At 41.3% G+C, this 21,760-nt stretch overlaps 1 protein-coding gene across 1 annotated transcript in view; it reads left to right on the top strand.

The window, feature by feature from the left end:
• Positions 1-4,330: 4,330 nt before the first annotated feature.
• The window catches only part of SYNE2 (spectrin repeat containing nuclear envelope protein 2), a 158,116-nt gene continuing 140,686 nt past the window's right edge, over positions 4,331-21,760 (top strand). The window contains 10 exon segments of the mRNA XM_031066314.1: positions 4,331-4,454; positions 14,407-14,468; positions 15,426-15,521; positions 15,791-15,868; positions 15,961-16,053; positions 17,234-17,415; positions 19,024-19,220; positions 19,667-19,767; positions 20,503-20,604; positions 21,337-21,474. Coding sequence (XP_030922174.1) covers positions 4,376-4,454; positions 14,407-14,468; positions 15,426-15,521; positions 15,791-15,868; positions 15,961-16,053; positions 17,234-17,415; positions 19,024-19,220; positions 19,667-19,767; positions 20,503-20,604; positions 21,337-21,474 — 1,128 coding nt within the window. The 5' untranslated portion in view covers positions 4,331-4,375.

The following is a 21,760-nucleotide window of genomic DNA, read 5'->3' as shown; positions in this document are numbered from 1 at the left end:
GAAGGGAAATCACACTAGAATCGGTGTGGTACAACTGTGCTGATATAATTTCCACCAATATTTTTAGGTGCCTGTTGTGGAAATAGCTGGAGAAGTAGGGGAAGAAGGGTTTGAGTCTTAGGAGTACCCTCATCACAGAGAAAGTTTTTGTTGGTGGTTTGACCATTTGAGCTGTGAATTGAGCACAGGTGGCCAAGAATTTGCCCCATGGAGAACACCATGGAAAGCTTTCTTCTCCAGGAAGACATTGCTAATGGCACCTTTCTCCTGTGACTTACCCTGAGTTGGAGAAAAGATGAGCTTGCACAACAGCTCTGGTGCAATTCACATAAATTAATCCACAGGAAATGAATCCATTGGAAATAGGATCCCAGTGTGCCTGGAACTGCCTCTTTGACTCTGTGATACTTTACAGGCTATCCCAAGGTGAAAGCAGTTAATGCTTTCCTACATTAATGCTAGGTTCTCCAGACAGAGGGAAGGACAAGGTCATTCTCTTCACCTTTGTTTTTATTCCCCAGTGACAAAGTGTAGTTTGAAAGCATTTGATTTATTTTTCAGCACTGTGGGTATGTATTTCCTAGACATCCAGCATTTCTTGGTGGAGAAGGGATTGGTTTAGCTCTGCAGTTCATTGAGTTGTTATGAAACAAAGTAACTGACTTAAATATGAAATAGAAAAGATGATCCTTCCTATTGCCAATGACAACCATTGCTGGTTGGTGGTTTTAGACTCTTCAGAGCTTGATTGTTTTACTCTTCAGAGGCTGTAATGATATAGTTACAGTTGACAATGCTGTATTTTAATGAAATTTGGGGCAGAGAGGTGGACAAAGCAGGCATATTGTCCCTGTATAATCCCTTCTCAGACAATCTGTACCTTGTACCTTTTAAAGAAGACTAATCCTTGCAGGTGTGTCCTCCAGGACTGTGCTTGTGTCTCCCCTTCAAAGCACCTGTGGAGTCTTCTCTTGGGGCAGGGCAAAATGCATCTGCTGTGTTGCGTGGTGAATTGAGGGTTTGAGGGACATGAAAGCTTTAGCATAAATTTACCTGGTATTAGCTGTGTGTCTTCATACCCTGCACTGTGGATTCGTTGAGTGGATGTCTGTGTTTAAAGAAAACAGTTTAAAATTTCCCATCCTTTTGGGAGGGAGGCCATAAATTGACTTTAAAAGAATATAAGAGCATTTGCTTTTCTTTACTTATGATCATGTGCTGTAGTTGAAGTAAATGAATTAATAAATTAAGTAACAATTAAAGTTTATTCCTGCTTTAGACCTTAATATACTTTCTGCTTTGAAATCCTGGAAGTTTTATTAGCTTTAACTACTTTACTGGTTAGAGATCTGAACTGAGATTGGGGTCCCATCACATGAAGTGCAGTGAAGCGCATAAAAAGAGACACTACATAAAAAGAGACACTACATAAAAAGAGACACTATGTGCTGTTTTGTTGCTGTAGCTGGCAGGGGTTGGGCACAGAGGAGGAACAGCCACAGAAAGGTTAAAAATATACTTTGTGTTGTTTATGAAATGTCCATCAGATTTGTTCATGCTCTTGCATACTTTCCTGTTATTATCATGGAATTTTAATCCCAAATCCTGCTCCTTTTCTCTGGACTGTGGTCCCAGTGACTCTAGCATCATGCAAGTTAGTTGAACATAAACTGGCTCTGCCCATGTCATTGTCTCAAATGTGGATGCTTTGAAATTGAACAGATATGTAAGTTTCCACTGTTTGGAAGTTTGCTTACATACTTGACTTGGGCCATTTGTCATCATCTTCAAGGTGGTGATCAAAAAACCAAATTCAAGACTTACCCAAGTCATACCCAAAAAATATTAAGGCCACCTGACATTTGGTGTTTCAGACTTTGGGTTTTTATTGCTTCATCTTGAGAGAAAAAAGAAGGGAGTTTCCCAGGAGAGATTGCCTTGCCTTGGGCATAGCTGTGAGCACTGGATTCTTGCTCAGCCATTGCCCATCCTCAGTTCCTGTGAGAGCCCAGTATTTATTATAGAATTCCAGATTGGAAGGGACCTCAAGGACCATCTTGTCCAATATTTGGTGCTAAAAGCATGGTCCAGACAAGATGGCACAGCATCCTGCCCTGTCAAATCATAACAGTGCCAATGTTGTGGAATCCACCACTTCCCTGGGGAGATTAATCCAGTGAGTGATTTTATATGAAAAATTTTCCTCTTGTGTTTAATCAAAATCTCCCTAGCAGCAACTTGTACCCGCTACCCCTTGTGTTTTCCATGTGACTCCTTCTAAAAAGGGAGTTTCCATCTTCTCTGTGGGCACCTTTCAAATACTGGAACATGGTAATAAGGTCTCCCCTTAGCCTTCTTTTCTCAAGGCTCAGCAAACCCAGTTTTCTCAGCCATTTCCCCACACAGGCCTCCCAGTCATCTTTGTGCTCTTCTCTCTCAGCCTGTCCACATAATATTTGTACAGTGTGGTCCCAAACTGCACCCAGTATTCCAGGTGTCCTGGCAAGCTGAGCAGAGTGGGACAGTGATTCCTCTATCTCAGATGGTGATGCCCTTGTTTGTGCTGCCCAGCATTTTGTTGGCTTTCTTGGCTAATTTAGATACCTTAGGATTTCCATCAGAACCTGAAGGCTTGGCTTGTTTATATCACCGTGTTCTTGTGCCAGCCAAAGATCAAATCAGTTGTTTTCCTCCTATTTTTTCTTGCTAAGCAAGCCAAACTCTTGTAAAATATGGAGTTTTTTGATGATCCAGATAGGTCTGACGTTTTCCTGTCCCAGCTAGAGCTCCCCTTGCTCAGATCTGATGCCTTGAGTTGCAGTTGTAAGCTGTTGGGGACTTGCAGAAGTGCTGCATGGTCACTGCAGCAGCTGGCATCAGTGCTTCAGCCATATCAGCTAATACCTGTTTCTCTGGAAATCCAGACACTTTTTTTGTTGCCTTTTTTCTCTCTGTCTGGCCTTTGCTTGTCATCAGTAAAGTGATGTCCCATGGCAGGGGGGTTGGACTGATGGTCCCTTCCAGCCCAAAGTGTGCTGTGATTCTAAATGTGGGCAATAACCCCTGGTCTCACCTAGGTGCTGTAAATGAGAATTGATTGATGTTTGTGAAGTGTTCAGATGCCAGGATGGTGAGTGCCGTAGAAGATCTTGTGAGTGACTCAATAATCCTGTCATCAGAGCAGCCCTTGGATAAAGGACAAGGACACACATTGTTCTGGGTGAGGAAAGTAAAATATTGAAGAGCTCCACATGGAGTGCGTGTTCTCCTTTCTGCTCAGTGAAGGAGACAGAGAGTGAGGAAAAATAGTATAGAGTGAAGTAAACAAAGGCTGCCTCATGATTCATGTGCACAAGGGAATGGATGTAAGAATTTCTCTGGCATTCCTTCATGTTGTATTTCCTGACTCATCTATTCACACCCTTTATTTTGACATATACTTGGTGGATGAGTTATTAATATATGGTGTGGAAATCCTAGTGCTTCTGGTGAAAAGGTTACAGTTGTGTAGGTAACAAAGCTTGTTTAAGAGTAAGCCCTTAATTAAATTTCAGCTTAATTACTTTTGGAATTTGTTTAACTTCTGGGTTCTTGGTAAGAATAAGTCTCTATCTTAAGCATCCAGTTCTTCCTACAGTGGCAAATTGAACAGTACTGCAGAACAAGGATCACTTGTAGTTTTTTAAGGATGATAGAGCATATTGTTTTCTGAAGTTGCATTAGGGATAGGGGAGGTATCCAGGGAGAGGAAAATGGAGGAGTTGGAAAAAGAAACTCCTTCATGGGGGTTGAGGAGTAGTAACAAAGGTACCAGAGAGAGACAGCAGTTATGTTGATTCTCATAGGATAACTGCTGCTTTTTCATTTCATCTTCATCTTTGCAGATTCTGCCTGAATTGTTTCCATTCTGTAACAATTATCCAGGCAGGAAGGGAGGACTGAAAGGTACAAGGATTAAAAAACTAATGTTTGGCAGCTACCAATCTGCAGAAGGCACTGTGAGCTTTTGTCACCTTGGCTTTCTCAAAGAAAGCAACGGTGTTTGAATTTTCCTAATCCTGGTGCTTTTGTTTCCATGGCAAGACCCACTGGGATCCTGGTTTATTGTGGAGTGCTGCTGGCCACTGTTGGAAAAGAGTCCAAGGACCAAAGCTTGTGTTTCTGCAGTGGGAACAGTCTCTTTATTCTATATAAACTGAGGGAACAGCTGACCATGGGAAGAAATCCCAAAACAAAATGTGTATCTTGGTGCCACATCATCATTGAACATCATCAATCTTTATGTCAAACTGTACTGATTTTCTTCTTCTTCTTTTTTTTTTTTTTATGTAATTTCAGTTTGGAAATTGATTGAAGAATTACCATAGAATTCAATATGGCATCACAGCAGTCATCTGCATCAACAGAGGAGCAGGCTTCCTCTGAAATAGATGATCTCCATCTAACGCTGCAAGGTAAGTCACTGAAGTTTTCTGTGCCTTTTTAATTTGGATTTTTGTCAAAAATCTGTGGCTGTGTGTGCACAAGTTGAAGGAAATTCTGAGAAACCTGTTTAAACTGGGATTATGGTGAGTGTAGTTAGTTCATGTCTGTGCTTCTTTGCAGATGTTTCTGTGTTTCAGGAGAGAGGTTTCAGCAGGGAAATGACAGATAAGCTCTTCTAGTACTTTCTCGTGATATTTTCAGATCAGTTGCCTTTTTTGGTAGTGATGTGCTCACTGGTTCTTATGCTTTGTTACTCAGAATACATGTTGCTGTAAACTGTTTGGAAAGGAACCACCAGCATGAAAACAAGCCAGTTTCATTAGTTTCCTTGTTTTCAGCTTGCTGACACTTAGGTGGTTGCATTGAGCTGTCTTAATGAAGCTATTGACTACACTACTATTTTATTTTATTTTACTTTATTTGCTTTTCTGTTTTTAACTACTGTATCCCCTGCAAGTGGGGATAATTTTTGTGGCTTCTAAACAAATTTCTTACAGGTCAAGTCTTTGGTTCTTACTGGTCATGTGATATAACTTGTTAAGGAAGCACTCAGTGGTGATTTTTAATTATTTCAGTTTAATGGCATCTACCTGGACAGTGAAATGATGATGAGTGCATCCAACCTGGCCTCTCAGAACTTTTGGGTTTTCCTTACTCACGTGTTGAATTGCCTTCTATAAGATTTTTCTGTGAAGGTTGGCTTTGCTGTGAACATATTCATGGAGGCTAGTCCAGGCAGCAGGACTAGCCCTGCTGAGAAGCTTGGCTTTGATGTGTTTAGAGCCTGGTCCATCCTAGAACGGATGGACTAACTCCAGCTTCCACAGAGCTATTTCCTTTTAACTCCCTTGCAATGAAATTTCCATGATGCTTGGTGGAGAGCAAATATGTTGAAAACAGATGGTGCAAAAGAATATTCTGCCAAGTCCCTTGTGTGATCCGTGTTTGCACTAGTGCTGTCGTTGAAGCCATGTGTTTTGATGAGTGAGTGTTAATAGCGGTCCGAAGCCAAGCGTCTTTAATGGTGAATTTTCTTTCATTTTGCTTCAGTATTGCATTTTCAGGAGAACAAGTAAAAACTTGTAGCAGACAGGAGCTAGTCTGACTTTTGCACCAAGCACAGCTTGTCAGACACACATTTGTTGTGCCAGTCAAACTCAGCCTTGGGTAGAAAGGCTGAGATGGCTGTTGTTGTGAAACAGATTTGGAAAACACTCTTCGGCTTGAAGGCAGATTTGAAGTTACATGCCATTTTTAGGGCAGGGATTTACTTTCAGGTTTTTTTTTTTCTGAAAAGTCAGATTGGTGTTTGTATTGAAAAACAATTGAGTTTTTGGTCAAGGTCTCATTGAAGGAGCCCTGCTTAGTAAAATTGAAATAACTGTATTTCTTTGCTGTAATAAATGGAGCTCTTAGATTGTGCTGAAAGGAACACACTGCAAATTTTGTGCCCAAGCTGTCTGTGCCTGGCTGTTGTAAAACATCCAGAGATATCCCTTAGAAGTGACACGAGCAATTTTTTGTAATGATTGAAGACACAACAAATGGTACTGACACATTTTGTGTATGGAGCTGTGGCGCTGCAGCGTCTGCTCAGGGTCAAACAAGCAAATGGCAATACAGCTGTGAGGAAGCACCAAAGACATGCTCTCTGACATGACATATAGGGACCATTAGCAGCTCTGCTCACAGATCTGTGGTAGCAAAGGTCAAAAAAGAAGAATAGGGTCACTCAAGGAAACAGGTTTTTCCATTAATAGGAATCTCAAGATGAGATTTGTGAAGCAGCCGGTGATATTGACTGCTTTAAATCAATGAGAGAAATTTCAGATTCAAGGAGTGGTTGCTTATAACTATCAGGAAAGGAGCTTACATTTTGTGTGACTGCAGATGGATGTAAAACTTGCTATGATCTCCTTTTTCAAATTGCTGGGATATAGCTTCAAAGAATATGTCCAGCATTGTAATACACAGCATAAGAGGAGATGTGCATAAAGGAACAAGCAGGAGTGAGATCTAGTCTGGATGTAGTCTAGATATATTTTAATCTACTTTTTAATTCTTTGTGATCCAACCTTCCATTATTCCTGAAAGGCATCCCATGGGGATAGAGCACTTGTCTAGTCTGGTTAATTAGGGCAAGATCAATTTAATGTGTCAGTTGGTTTGGTCATATAACTTTGTGAAGTTTATGCCTAAAAAATGTAACAAAATCATCAGCTTCATTTTTTTTTCCTTCCCTACCATGTGTAGGTACATTATTTTAGGTATGTTTGACTGTTATTTAAGTTACAGTCTTCTGTGAGGACAGCACTTTTGGGAAGAAAAAGAAGCAAAAGAGAGGGCAAGAACAATCTCATTTAAGTAATTAGTGGAGGATTTAGTACTTATTAGTTCTAATTATTATAGAATTCCTATTAATTTATGGCTAGTTGGTTAATAGTGTAAAAGCTTGTTTTAGTGGGTTTTTAGGCAGAAGAGTGTTCAAGGGTGAACATTCACTTTCCTTAACAGTGTTTGGCCTAGAAGATGCCATGAAGAAATTCACTGGAAAATAGGTAATAATGTAACTTAGTTCTCAGTGCATCTTTCTTGTCACTTAATTACTTTAAGGAGACTTAATGAAGCTTGAAAAACATGAAGAAAATAGGTGAAGAAATGAAAGCAGTATGTTTTCTACTGCCCCCATCTCCAGACAGTAAAGATAGTCATAAAATCGCGAGGCTGAAGTAAAAAGCTGCAAGAGTATAAACCCTTATATATGGATCTTTTCAGGTTTATGTATTGCTCTTTAACCTTTACCAGTTTTCAAGCTGATATCCAGATGACAGTAATAGTTACCCTTTCCCTCCCTGCCAAGAAAATGGAAATTGCTATGAAAATGCATGATGTCAGGAATTGGCAGGCTTTTTTTATTTTCTTTTTTTCCCCTTCCCTCTGTCCCAGATGTTATAATAAAATTTAATCAGATTAAGGTCAGCATTATCTGGGCCCTTTCCTTCAGCACCTCTCTGCTTCTTCGCAGTTCTCTGATGCAGCACAACTTAACAGCAGCTGCAGAATTGCTTTGTTGCAATCCTTGCACAGCCATGTAAAAGTGCAGGTGCAAAGCCTGGAGCTGCACCTATTATGGCTATATCCAGTGGGGCAATACTTAAGGGAAGGGTTTCTCCTGCCAGGCAATCTGCAAACATTGTGGTGAGCAGAAGATGCTTGACAGGGACCATGCACCATGGGCCATGTTTGAAACCTGAAGTCACTTTTGGTTGGGATGGAGCAGGCAGGAGCTCGGCTTGGCTGGCAATGAGCATGGGAGGGATAAAGCAGGGTCCCTGTCCTGTGTCTCCTCCTCCTGTGTTTCCCTCCCATCCCTGCATCACGGGCTGGCCCCAGGGAGGGGTCCAGCCTGCTGCTCATCCTTCTGTGAGTTGAAGAGGCACAGTCTACATCCAGAATTGCCTTTGGCAGCTTGAGATGAGGAGGCATGTCAGCTGCTTGGTAAGAGAAGGGTTTCTGGCAGAGCTTTGGGAGCTGTTGGAGATGGAGCCAAGCTCTGCTGCTGAGCAGGAGTGCAGGATTGCAGCGAGGGGAACACTGCAAACAAGGCTGCTCGGGGATGGGTGGCTGCAGCAGGAGCTCTGCAGGGTTTGTGCACCCTGGAGCAGAACTATTTCTTGCTTCTGGAATGTAAATCTCTACCTGGGAGAGGATTCAACCTCAAATTTTTGTCCCATGCACAAATCCTTCCCCTGTCTTCCCTGGGAGAGCAAACAGACCCCTGTGTGTAGTGCCTGTCCAGAACTCTGTTTTCCCTTTTCTTTTCATGCTTGCTGAACTAATTCAATCACAAGAGTGTGTTTTAGCTCTTGGAGTTTGGGACATGTACTTACTCTTTCACTGTTTAGTTAACTGCAGGGTTCCTAATTTTTGGCTCCACTTATTAATCTTTATGTTACTGTTTATTACTGTAACCCAAAGCATGATAATATAGGAGTGTGGTTGCTACAGTTGAAGAGAGTTTTTGAAGAGGACTGTTTTTGAAGAGAGTTTAGTGATAAGAAATGAATGATAATTTTTTCATGCAGTTATGTCTGATCGTTCATGAATGATTTCTCTTTAAGTGAAATTGAAAATACAGAGATGTGTATGGATACACACAAAACTCAGAGGTTTTGTTGTGCAGCTTGGAGGTGATTGTACTCATCTCTGAGTAAAGGAGTATTTCTTTTTGAGACCCTCTTAATTCATCCGGAGGTAAGGTAAATTAATAATTCCTCCCCAGCTTTTTTTTGTTTTAACTGTGTATCTCATCTGATGGGGCAACTCGCTTTTTGAAGCTACACTTTTGTTTTCTTTACCAGAATGATTTTAAAGTCTGTTAAATGTTTATTACAATTTTACAAGGGTGACTTTTAGACAAAGCTCCCATAGGAGCTGCACAGAAATTTATTCCCAGTTTATGCTGCCTGGGTGAGGACTGCTCTGCAGTTCCCGTAACTGCACAGCTTCGTGGCATGTGACAGGGCTGATGGCACTGGAGAGGCAACTGACACATGACACTGCCTTGAAAAAATTCAGTCATGGGTATTTTTGTCTGCTTCACACGCCTAACATAAAAAATAGATTGTATACTTGCATAAAAGTGTTCCCTGCTAGGTAAATTGCAATTGTTAAATACATTGTCTGGTATGTAACTGGTTAAAAACTGAAATTAAAATGCCAAAGGAGTTGATGGCTCCTGAGGCACCTGTGAGATCACTACAGTCAGATCCCTATTTCACTGTTCACTCTCTTTAAAATGTTAGAAAAGCCACTTGAACGTTTATCTTTAAAAGTATGTTGATATGTAGATGATGTGACTTTGTAACTTTTGAGAATTTAATCTCAACCTGCCTGTGCCCCTGAGTACTAAACATCAATTTGTGATGGCAGTGAAGACTATGGTGATTCAGAGCATCCCGACAATGAGAAACTGCAAAAGAGTTTAAGACAGTCAGGAGGGCAAAGCTTGGTGTGAACACACTTCCTGAGTTAGCAGCACTTGTGGTAAACTGGACAACTGGCTTTCAAAAGGAAAAGGAGGTCGAAAGGAGTAGTGCAGAAAGTTTCCACTTGCTTCACTGATGTGGTAGTAGTGATTTAGTTCATGTTTATGTAATATTTGGATTTGAAAAGACCCATTCCTCCTGTAGAGGTATTTTCCTCATCTTCATTGGGTTTTGGGTAAACTTCTCAATCTTGACAAAGAATTCTGTTTGTTTTTAATTGCTTAACACCATGTTGCTGAACATAAATGCTGGAAATAACCCTTTTCCCTGCTTTCCTGTCTGCAGAACATGAAACTGTTGCTGGGTGGAAGGGAAGGGACTTTACAAAGGGCTTGGGGGTTAATTGCTCACTCTCTCCCTGGATTTGCAAGTACTTGATTGTTATTGTGATGGTTCCAGTCATTTAAAGAATGTACTTGCTTGGTGTATTAGTTCATACCTGCAGTGCTGTCTTGAAGGAGCTCTCCTGGTTATCCCTGCTTCCCATCCTTTGGTTCATTCTGTTGCTCTGTCAGGGAGTGTGGTGGTTATTTTGAATTAAACTGAAATAAAGAAGATTCTGTGGCTGTCTGGGCATTGGGGCTGGAGTTAGCCCAGCACAACCTTTGTCCCTGCACACGTGGTGGATACACTGTGGTGTGAGCAGCAGCTCCCCTGATCTGTTCCTGATGAGCTCCCTGCACACTGCTGCAGACATAGCCTCAGCTGACCTCAGTGCTGAAAGGAAGATACAAAAATATCATACACAAGAGGTAATTCCTCCTGGTGAAACAGAGATGAGAAGATGACAGACAGGCTTGTGCTCATTAAAGTGATCGCTTAAAGTTATTTTTTTTTTAAAAAGAAGCCATACAATTGTAAATTGCTCACTGGCAGTGATACGCAAGTTGTCGTGATAGAAGAAATCCTCTTTGCTGTTTGGTGACAGTGTTTGACGTCTGTGGATGGACAGGCTACATCTGTTCTGCCATGATTTGCTTCCCCCAGCTCCCAGCTGAAGGAGGAGATGGTGCTTTCCTTGAAGCTGCCATTCCCCCACCTCAGGAAGGGAGGCATGGAAGGCAGAAGGGGAGAGTAGACTAATTTTAAGTTTTGTTTTTTCTGCATCACAGTTTCAGGAAGGCTGAGAGTAAAACAGTGGCTGGCAGTGCTGCTGCTCTCCTTTTCCCTCCTGGGAGAGTTCAGCACTCACATGGTCCCTGCAGTGTCTCTGTGCTCCTAATGATCAGCCTGGCTTGTAGCACTTGTTGGTAGCTCATTACTGAATAAAACAGTCATTGTCCAGCAGTGTGCATTGATTTTTGGCTATCCTATGTGACACATTGCTTGTATGTGTTATTCCTCCCTAAAGAGCTGTTAACACAGGGTGAAATGTAATAGATTTTGGGTATTTTCAGATTACCAGGTTCTTATTCTGTTCTCTCAGATACACTTTTTAGCTTAGTGATTTTTGACCCAAAGTAAAGAGGATGATCAGGGTTTGGGGGTTTTTGTAGCTTTTTTATTCTAGGTCAGTGACATTTTGAAAACTGGGGCAAGAGGAAACCAAGGTCAGTTAGAGTCCTACAAAAAGGCCTAACAAAGAATCCATTCACCCTCATAAAAATAAAAATCTGTATTAATTAACCACATGGTAGAGATAAGAATTGGAGAGCTTGATTAAATCATTAGTGCCTCTGAGCAGCAGCATTGGGAGGGGGAGCTGGGAGGGAAAATACACTCAGCCTGAAAATTGCAATACAGCTGTCTGCCACGGTGCCAGGAGCACATCTGTACTGAGTGTGTGTGGCATGGAAACCCTGACTGCTGCACTACAAGCTGGGGGAATGCTGGCAAGCATGGAGTTCTGTTATTAATTCGGGAGAAGATTCTGTTATTATTATTTGTTTGGGTAGGAAAAAAAGACACATTGCAGCAGAGGCAGCAGCAGCTTGGAAGGCAGCCCAGTGGGTTGTGTTAGGTAGCTTGTGCAGGGTTTAAGGTGTTCTTACATGTGGAATAACCACTTTGTACTTTCACCAGGTGAGACATTTGCCTGAGAGTTGCCTGTGTGAATCAACACTTGCAGTATCTGGCCCCTATTGCATAATGAAGCATTTTGATAGGCATGTTAATCAAAACAAGGCCAAATGTCTCATCCTAACCATCTTTAACCAACCTCAAATGCAAGTTCTTCAAACCAGCAGCAGCAGTGTGTGTTTGGCAAGAGCTGCAGCTGCAGGAGTCACTGGCGTCAGGCAGAGCAGTCAATATTTGCTCTCTGTCCCTTTTCAGATGCTAGCAATGCCAGCCTTGCCTGCCTGATAAAATTGAGCACAGCGACTCAATAATTGCTGCTTGGGTAATTGGAATGGCTCCCACGTGGTGTTCAGCTGAAGGGTGTGGTTGGCTCCTGTGCTAACATGAAGCCAGTATCTCCATGCTATTTTTGTCCTCCCTGAGAGCATTGCAGCGTTGTTTGGTCTGTGTGCCATGCGCACACTTAATTTTCTGTTTTCCGAACAAAACCCAATTTTGTTGTGTCGTTTTTGTGTGTTAAGATTGCCCTTATCTAACCCTTTGAGGGCAATCTTGGTGATGCTTAGAAAGAATCCTGAAACAATCCAGCCAGCAGGGGAAACCGCCTGCTTCATGCTCCGACAGGATGGTGGTGTTGCAGGTTAGCGGAGGGCTGATGGAAGATGCCTTCGCTACAGGATGCAAAGCAGCGCTCCACACAGGTGATGTGAATGTTTTTGTTGCTGCTCACCCACCCAGTGAGGCAGAAAACAGCCTGTGGGGTGAGGAATAGGAGCCTGGGTTGTCCTCAAGTGAATTCCTGTGTTTCATGAGTTGATGAAGCTTCACAGAAACTCCTTTGGTCTGTCTTGGATCATGAAAAGACCCCACGACTGCGGTTTGTGGTTACAAATTTTCAGAGTTTATAGTAAAGTGTGGGACATTTTCATGTGAGTGGCATTTTCACTTTCATGGGCAGAACAGTCAACTTTTTTTTTTTTCCCCAAGGGCATGGTATTTTTGTTTTCCTTCATCCTGCCCAGCCTACCAAAACATACATATCTGTTGCTGAGAAGTCTTGCACATTCCTTACAGTGTCAACCTTGCCTTCTATTAATCTTTTGAGCAAGAACACACTTTCAGAGGCAGAAGAGATGGTCTGTTTCCACCCTGTCTCCCAGATTTTTTTATCCATACATGCGTTTTCTGGGAAGGTAGCCCCAATGCTTGCAGTCAAGGCTGCTATGGAGAAGGAGATAAAAAGGAGTTTGTGTTCGGGCTGGCTCTCATGAGCTTTTGGGATGGCTGCTGGTGGCAGATGTGAGTCCATCATCTCAGGGGCCAGCACCTCTGTCACCTGAGACCTGTGTTCAGCCTGTAGGGATGAGTGGGTTTTGTGGTGTGTCTTGGAAATGGAGTGGTGTTTTGGGAGGGAGCATGGGCTGGCAAGTCAGGTAATGCACTGCCCCTGACAGGGCTGGGGAGCTGCTCTGGTCCAGCTCTGCTGCTCACCCTCTGCTTCACCTTCTGGGGGAACTGGACTTTCCTCCATCTCTGCTGCCCACAGGCAGGTGTGAGAAGCTATTCAAATGCTCTGGTCTTTGAAACATGGGCTTAACCAGCTCCCTGTCTCCATGCAGAACTGCTGGTTGGTGGCTGCTCTGTGTGTGACACCACGAGGGCCCTAGGTGCAGACACCTCTGTGTCACTGGGTCATGCTTTGAGTCCCATTTCACTGTTTTCTGCTGCAGCATAAGTTCAAGCCTTTTCTTCTTCCTCGTGCTGGTGTTAACACCCTGTGTGCTCCTTTTTGGCTGTGATGCCTTGTGAAGGCTGACCTAGAACAGAGGCTGGACAGAGCTAAAGAATAAAGTAGGGATTTATTAAAAGGGCTCAGTGGATTCACCTTGGGCAGCACAAGAGCCCAGCCAAGGCTACATCGCAGGTGAACCCAAAATGGTCACAAAATGGACAACTGGTCACTGGGTCTCACATTTTTATAAGTTCTGCTCCATTTGCATATTGGAGTTAATTGTCCAGTTATAGCTTTAGCTTATGAAGTCCCATCCTTCTTGTTTTTCTCTCTTCAGTCCATGTTGTTTGTGCTCTTGGGCCTGAAATTTGGATCATTTATCCTTGGTCCCCAGCTAGAGAAGGAATTGTGTTTTCTCCCTACTCTGTGAAGAGAGTTTACCATCCCTTAATATAAAGCTCAAAACTGCCCACTAAAGCAGCACAGAATCTGAAAAATATAAAGGCTAAAACCTTATGCATCAGCTGGATTAGTAATTTGTACACCCCAGAGAGGGCCCAGCAGTGGAAAGGATGCAGGTGGAGGCTGTATTTCCCCATGACAGCCTCCTAACTCTCTCCAGCCCTTCAGTAAGCAAAGATATCTCCTGGTGAGGCTTCACCTACAGATGTGCATTCATCACCTAACTCCAGCCTGCATCCAACTTAATGCGTGGCTTTTCCCTAATTCCAGGATGTATCTTACACTGATGATGGCCCTGAGTCCTTGAAGGAACAGTTAGGAATGGACAGAGCTATTGCAGTCATATTTCTCTGTAGAATTCTGCTTTCACATCGCTATTTGTATTTGCTGATCTTCTGAGAAAACCTTCATTAGTTATTCTCTGCATCCTGTGGGTTATGCTTGATGGTTGTAGAGGTCTTTGCAGTACCAACTCAGCAAGCAAGAAAATACCAGCTATGAAACAAGAGTTGAGAAATACTGATATTAAATACTAACTTAATATCAGGAAGAACAGACCTTGGGTTTGAAGTGGATACTATGTGTCTTTTCAGGAAAGAGGAATAAAACCTGATCATTTTTTCCATTAACTTTAGTTTCTCTTTTGTTTTTATTTTCCAGTCCAGCGAGAGTTTACACAGAAGAAAACCTTCACTAGTTGGATAAATTCAGTATTGGCAAAGGTAAATGGGCTTTCTTTAGCAAACACATGCCTTTTTCCTTTTTCATTCATATATGCTGGTTAGAGATTAAATTTTTTAGGAACAAACAAAATTACTACAAGTTTTTTTAGGCACTGGATGGGAAAAGTAGCCCCGAGAAGCATTTGTTTAGTAAGTGCAGCAGCACTGTACTGGGGCATGTCCAAGGACATTTGTATGAGGTGGTTTGTGTGCAGATGTCACTCTCCTTACTCATGTGGTAAAACTTGTGGTGGATTGAGGCACATGTCTGAGGGTTTTATGAGTTTCTGAGTTTACAGTTGGTTTTACTGGGATTAGGTAAGTGTTATTCTATTATGCAATCCAAGAACATGAGTTTAATGAGATGACCTGAGTGACTGGTAAGTATTAAGACAAACCACATCGTAGTGGAAGTGCTCTTTAAGGTCTCAGAAAACAGCTCCTGCAGCATCTGCTGGGGCTCTGACTTGCTCAGGTAGAAACAAAATATGATTTTGTTTTGGTCCCTCCTTTAGCAGAAGCTGCTGAGCTCTTGATAAATTGGTGTTATGTGGGTGAAAAGAGGTTTAGTTATGCAGCTCTGTACTCAAATTTGTACTTAATGTGGAGTAAGATCTCAAAATATGAATTAACTGCCTAGTTTAGCTTTCTGTTTCTCTTTTTTTTTTTTTTTTTTTTTACTTTTGCCCCAGGCTCCCTTTAAAAAATGTGAGTGCTTGAAAGTGAGGCCTGAAATTACCCTTAGAAAACACAGAGGCAGGACAAGGAGGAGGGAATAAGACACAAACATAGTAATGAGTTAGAGGAAGCAGGATGTGACTGTTTAGATGAAGGATTTTTATTGCAGCTTAATGAAAAAAATAAAGGATGCTGAACATTATTTAACAGCAGAGTAATCTGTGATGTTTTGTAGTGTGTTGAATTCAAAATGACGAAAGATTGAAATTTATCTTGCAGCGTACCCCTCCTTATGTTGTCTCAGACCTGTATACAGACATACAGCAGGGACATTTGCTTCTGGATCTGTTGGAAGTGCTTTCAGGTCAACATCTGGTAAGAGAGTAATAAAAATATTACCTCAATCCTTTGTCAAGTCCAGCAAAGATTTCTGGATATGCTTAAGTGCAACCATATGAATCATCCCTCTGGGGTCATAGAGTTAGTTTCAAGTAACTTATTTTTGTACCATTGACTCTGAAACACACTGAAGTAAGTTGATCCAAAGTAATTTATGAATTTTTGCTGAACTTCCCTTTTGAAAATATAGAATAAAATTAATTTTTGCAGTTGAAGATATAACCTGTTTTTTTTTTGCTTTGCAGCCACGGGAAAAAGGATTTAATACCTTCCAGTGTAGAAGTAACATAGAAAATGCTTTGACATTTTTAAAGAGCAGATCAGTGAGTATTAACTTCAAAATTCACAACTAAAGCCAGTTTAGCTAGTGGAACATTTTCTTTGTTAACAATGATCCCTTTTTTCCCCTCCTTAGCTGAAGCTCATAAATATTCATGTAGCTGACATTATTGAAGGAAAACCTTCCATTGTGCTTGGCCTAATCTGGACCATTATATTTCATTTTCATGTAAGTATTTCAGTGATGTAAGAGAGTTTTAGTAGAGGGGAAAAGCACAAAAATGTGTTGACTTACGTGATTGCTAAATAAGATGAATTAGTACTGAACAAAAGATTATTTTCTGACATGTGGAAGTGGCATCTCAAGGAGGAGATGCATCAGTGCAGGGCTGGCAGTGATGAACAGTACCTAGCTGCAAATGCTAGGAAGGAAAGATACTAAGATTTTTTTTTAAGTAACCAGTTAAAAAATGGGCTAAACTTTGTTTGTCTAAGGTCTGTAATGATTAAGCTCCAAAAAGAGCAGACAGAGTGTAATGGCTCATCCATCTCTCTCAGAGGCAGCCTCACTCCTCATCGCTGACTTTGCTCACAATCTACAATTCTTGTATTATTTTTTTTTCAGTAGCAGTGCATGAAATAACACAAAAGCTCTCAAAGTCATGTTTCTTATACAATAAGAGTGTGCACCTTGCATGGCATGAGGATATGGGGAGGTGTGAAAGCCCAGGGCCTTGATTTTTAATCATGGTGTAGGGCTGCAGAGGGTGCTGGAGCCAAGCTGGTTTCTAGGGAGAACCAGCAGTGAAATAATGTAGGTGCACTGACTGGTGACTGGGGCTCAGGAGAGCACTAAGAAACAAAGTTTTCTAGCAGTGTTTAGCACATATTTTTTGTGGTAGAGGTACTTTGATGCCAAAGAGTCTTGTGCTGCTCATGGCCTGTGCAATTACCTTTTTATCTAAATCAGGCTTCTCAAACAGAGAACCAAACAGAGATCTCTGAGGTCTGTCAGGTAGATTTTCCTGCACTCTGAGTGAGTAGGCAAACTCTGACTATGCCTGATATTTGTCACTCCTGACAGCAAAAACCACAATGCCATGGGCTGCTGTCACTGGTTAGAGTAGAAATTGACTGAGAAGGTCCCTTGATGTCATTGCTGGTACCCACAGCATAACACACAAGTCTTTGGGTGAATATATCCTGCCAAAAAAAGTTGCCTAAAGATGGGAATTCAGCATGAAATGGTTCAGATTGTGCAGATTAAAAAGTCCTGTTTGATTTTTGGTGGGCAGGGAAGCTACTGTTACAGCTATGGTTGAGTCCTGTCTAATTCTCTGGTGTTCTCCCATTAATTCCTTGGGAATCTCTTACTGAAGCCTCATTGAGTCTCCCATCTTCTCTGATAGATTGAAGAATTGGCCAGGACACTTGCCTGTACCTACAATCAGCCTTCATCTGATCGTCCAGGTGCTGTTGAGTCCTCTCCAAAGGCAAACAGATCAGCTAAAAAAAGTGCTAAAATTAAGGAACGGTGGAAGATGTCTGCTACAAAGGCTCTTTTGTTGTGGGCAAAAGAACAGTGTTCACTGTAAGTTCCAACCAAAACTTATAATTAACATGCTACACTTTGAATTACTCCTTTCCTCTACATATGGTGATATTTCCCCCTGTTTTTTAAGATTACTTAGTGGCAGCTTAGCAGAAAATCCTTTAACTTTCAGTTTTGGTTACCAGTACTTTCAGCATCAGTCAGGCCCCAATGTTTTGACATGAGCCCTTTAAATATAATAAAGTGAAGCTCATCTTACTAATTAAACACAACAGTGTAATCTGAGTTGTTTGGCTTTTTTCTTTTTAGGGACTCCTGTGTGATAAGTCTAGCGAAATGTTTCCATGATTTACTTGTTTTAATCCTCATGGTTGGCTCTGATTCACACAGTCTCAAGGTTTTTAAAATATTTTTAATGGAAAATGTAGACTTTCTATGATCCCACAACTCATGCTTTTCTGTCAAAACGCTGCATGACCCCAAAGGAGGATGCTAATCCTGGTGGTCCTAGTCCCTAATTCTAGCATGATGTTTCTCTGTGCTTGATGTACAGATAGCACTGCTGCTTTCAGGGGGAGTGTTCACAGCACACAGTCTAGAGCAGATACAGATATTTACATTTTCTTCAAGGGCTGCTGCTTCACTGCAGGATCTTCCAAATATGCTTTACAGTAATGTCAGCTCTTTCTCCTCAGCTCTTTGGGTTGTTTTATTTTCTAATAAAATCCTACTAATATTCCATGTTATTAGTGGGAGATAAAGGCTTTCATCAGCACATCAGACACTTTCTGCCAGTAGAATGGCACTGAGGTTTGCCTTCTAGCTGTCTTTTATCAGAAGATTAATTGGCACATCAAAACCAGCTCTTTATCCATGTAATCTTTCTCTTCCTTTTGCCTGTTTTTCAGCAATATTGCTGTCTGGTTTGCAGTCTCATTTCTGAACTGGCATTATGTTGAAATATTTTGTTACCAGTGAATCCTGTAGTTTTTGGTAAAGAAACAAATCTTGTAAGACTTGGCCCATTGTTTTGTGACTGAATTTGATTGCCTGGAACCCCACATCTTTTCCATGTTGTAACATACTCATAACATACAGGCTGTTTTTGGAAAGCTGTCCCAGAATTCATTATGGCCTGCATGGCTGGGCACCTCACACCACTGTTCAGACTGTGAACATTATAAAAGATGATTCAAGACACTAAGCTAATTAAGAGAAAAAGAAATACTTTTTCCTGCACTAATACATTGCTTTTAAGATTTGGATTTTCTAAAATGCCAGTTCTTGGTGTCCTTACAGACAAATACATGTTCTGCAGTGCTTTTCTTGTTGCTTTTCCACCCCATAGAATGCATAGATGTTGAGCACAAAGGTGATATTTAGAGAGCATTTGGATCAGCAAGGCTTTCTCTTCAGAATGCAGTAGAAGGCAAAAAGAAATAGTCATCTTTTAAAAAGAAGTAATTGTTGTGATTGCTAGTACTGGCTGTGTTGTTGTCTGCCTTGTGCAGAAGTTCAGTGGCGAGGTGCTTTTGGATTTGGTTCATACTCCATTTTACTGAATTTATACTCTTATTTCTGAATTGGTATTTAAATGCTATTTCTTCAGATATCCTAACATTTTGTTTCCACTCATTTCTGGGACAGGCACGGCTCTGTCAGTGTCACTGATTTCAAGTCCAGCTGGCGAAGTGGACTGGCTTTTTTAGCCATCATCCAAACCCTGAGACCAGGTCTGGTTGATCTGGAGAAGGCAAAAGCCAGAAGCAATAAAGAAAACCTGAAAGAGGCTTTCAGAATTGCAGAACTGGAGCTGAATATCCCACGGCTTCTGGAGCCTGAAGGTAAATGATCAGCTTTTTCAAAACCTTTGTTATTAGGAGTGACATTAATATGATCTATAAGACTGTGCTTAAGTTTGAAATGGAACATTGATGTTTGCTGTAGTGCTCAAACCTGAGGTTCTTTATTTTATAACATCATCTGTACTTAAGGACTGTAGGATTTTTGAATTGGCAACAATTGCAGGAGCAATATGCAGAAGAAAGGATAAGAAACTTTCCTGTTCATGGGAGAAACTTTTTCATTACTTAATCATGTTCTATTAAAATATTCCCAAGGAAAAAAATGTTCATGACATACTAATTTCTGTCAATGGCATGTTAAGTGAGCTGTTGCAAAATAAACATGTTTATGGTGATGTGTTTTAATAACTGCAGCATGGTGTGTAATTATGTGATCAGGCCTAGAAGGCTGCATAATTATGTAAATGCTGTATTGGCTCTCGTAGATGTTGACACTGTGAATCCGGATGAAAGATCAATCATGACTTACGTGGCTCAGTTTTTGCAATACTCCAAGAATTTGCCTGAGTCTGAAGAAGACATGCAGGTATGTTGTGTGGGTTGTCACTGAGGCATCTTCAAATGAATGTGCTTTCTTTGCCCAGTTTATATCTGAGTCAGTGGCACATAGTAGATCCTCTGATTCTGCTACTGACAGGACTGAATTGGTTTGAACCCTCTGATGCTGCTGTGTGGTAGAAAAAACTCCATGTTACAGATTTTTGGTTGGTCATACAGGTGGAATAGCTGTGCAGGTTGTTTTCTTTTCATTCAGCTATTGCAGAGGACATTTTCAAGCTTGGTTGTCTTTATGTGTCTGAAGTCTGTGTAAACATTGGAGGAAAGGCAGATTTGTGAATGCACTTTGTACATGCAGATACACAGAACAACCAGGTTTAAATTTAGTGACTGACATGTAAAGTGGACAGAAATTGCCTCTGACAGATAACACTGACCAGAAACCCTCATTTTGTGTTCTCTGTATTTTCTTATGAGAGTTTAATTGGTTATTCACATGCTGATAATCTCCTTTCAGTAGAACTGCAGTCAGGTCTTTTTTTGATGTCATCATATATCCAGGTGCCAGGTTTAAAACTTTGTCCCTGCAATGTAATAGTGCCTGACTCAAAACTCATCAGGGTCCCTGAGGAGTATTATTTGTTTTTCAATAGCTTTGAATGGACTTTATCATATGCTCAATGAGCGTTGTTTTATGGCACAATGTAAATTAAAAACAATGCTTGCAAAATGGAAAAATGAAATTTTCTGCTCTAATTACCAGGAGAAAGTAAGAGAGGCCATGGGCTGGTTGGCTGCACAGGAGGAGAAGTTAGCAAAGCTGCTGGTGGAAACAGAGAATGAAACATACTACCAGAAGTATAAAGTAAGTTGCATTTCATGTTCTGTGAAAAGAATCTGTTTCTGTGAATGTTTTTAATATTTTTCATCTTCATTGCCTGAAGCGTTAAATAAGCTTTTAAAGAAAACTTGGAAATCTGAGGATGTAATTGTTAAATCCCTCATATGATTGAAGGAATGGTAGGCTAAAATTCTCTCTGTTTTGAGAAAGAGATATGTTATTTAAATTTTAAGCAAAGGTTTTGGAAAGAGTAAAGTATTGTCTTAATTAATTGACGTAGTTGAAGCTTGGACAAGATTCAAGCACGTAGGCCCTTCACAGAGTTACTTTGGCTATTTCTGTACTAATTACAACAGTAGGTTTTACCCAGCTGATGTTATAGAGGAGTAGTTGAATTGCTGGCTCTAGGTTGTGCTGCAGCAAAATTTCCTTTGGCTTATATTGTAGTCAGAGTTTGTAATAAAGTGGCCCATGGGGAACTGTGAGAGGAGGAATTTTCCCTTTCTCTTGCTGGGAGGGGAGAACTGTGTTCTCACTGCGCTGACATTATGTTAAATAAAGACTTATGGAATGGCACCTATAATTTCAGACCCAAATATTGCCTGGAGACAAGAATGCCTCTTGCTGTCTTGCCTTTGCATGCATCACACCCTTTGAAGTTAATGGAACTCATAGCAATGTGTTCAAAGGCAGGACTTGGCTCCGTGAGCTTCCATCTGACGTCTTCTGTGAATTGCTCTTCTCTTTTATCTCTAGGAAATGATGTCGTTTATGGAAACATTTAACCAAGAGGAAATCCCCTTTCTGCCTGTGTTGTCATCAAAAAGGGGTGAAGCTGAGCTGAGTGAAGGCCAGCAGCAGATGAGGGAAGAGTGGGATAAAGTGATCTCTCAGGTCAGAGGCATTTCTCTCTCACTCACCCCATTACCAGCATGAGCATGTGGAATGGATGAAGAAGCCTGTCTACCTCAGGAACTCACACTGAGAAAAGTGGGGGGATGATGCTTTATTTGGGATGATAAAAGAGGTTTGACCCTGAACCTGAGGTCCAGACAGTCTGAGTGGCATTCAGTGCCCAAGAGAAGGCAGAAGGTGACTTTTTGTGTGTTACCCTTCTGCCTCCTGAGCCTCAAGACTGAAAAATCCCTGGAAAATGCACCTGGTTATCTCGAAGCACTCT

The sequence above is a fragment of the Geospiza fortis genome, unplaced genomic scaffold (assembly GCF_000277835.1).
Source record: "Geospiza fortis unplaced genomic scaffold, GeoFor_1.0 scaffold23, whole genome shotgun sequence".
In the NCBI taxonomy this organism is placed as follows: domain Eukaryota; kingdom Metazoa; phylum Chordata; class Aves; order Passeriformes; family Thraupidae; genus Geospiza; species Geospiza fortis.
Note: the sequence above shows the minus strand (reverse complement) of the source record. Positions and strands in the feature narration are given on the sequence as shown.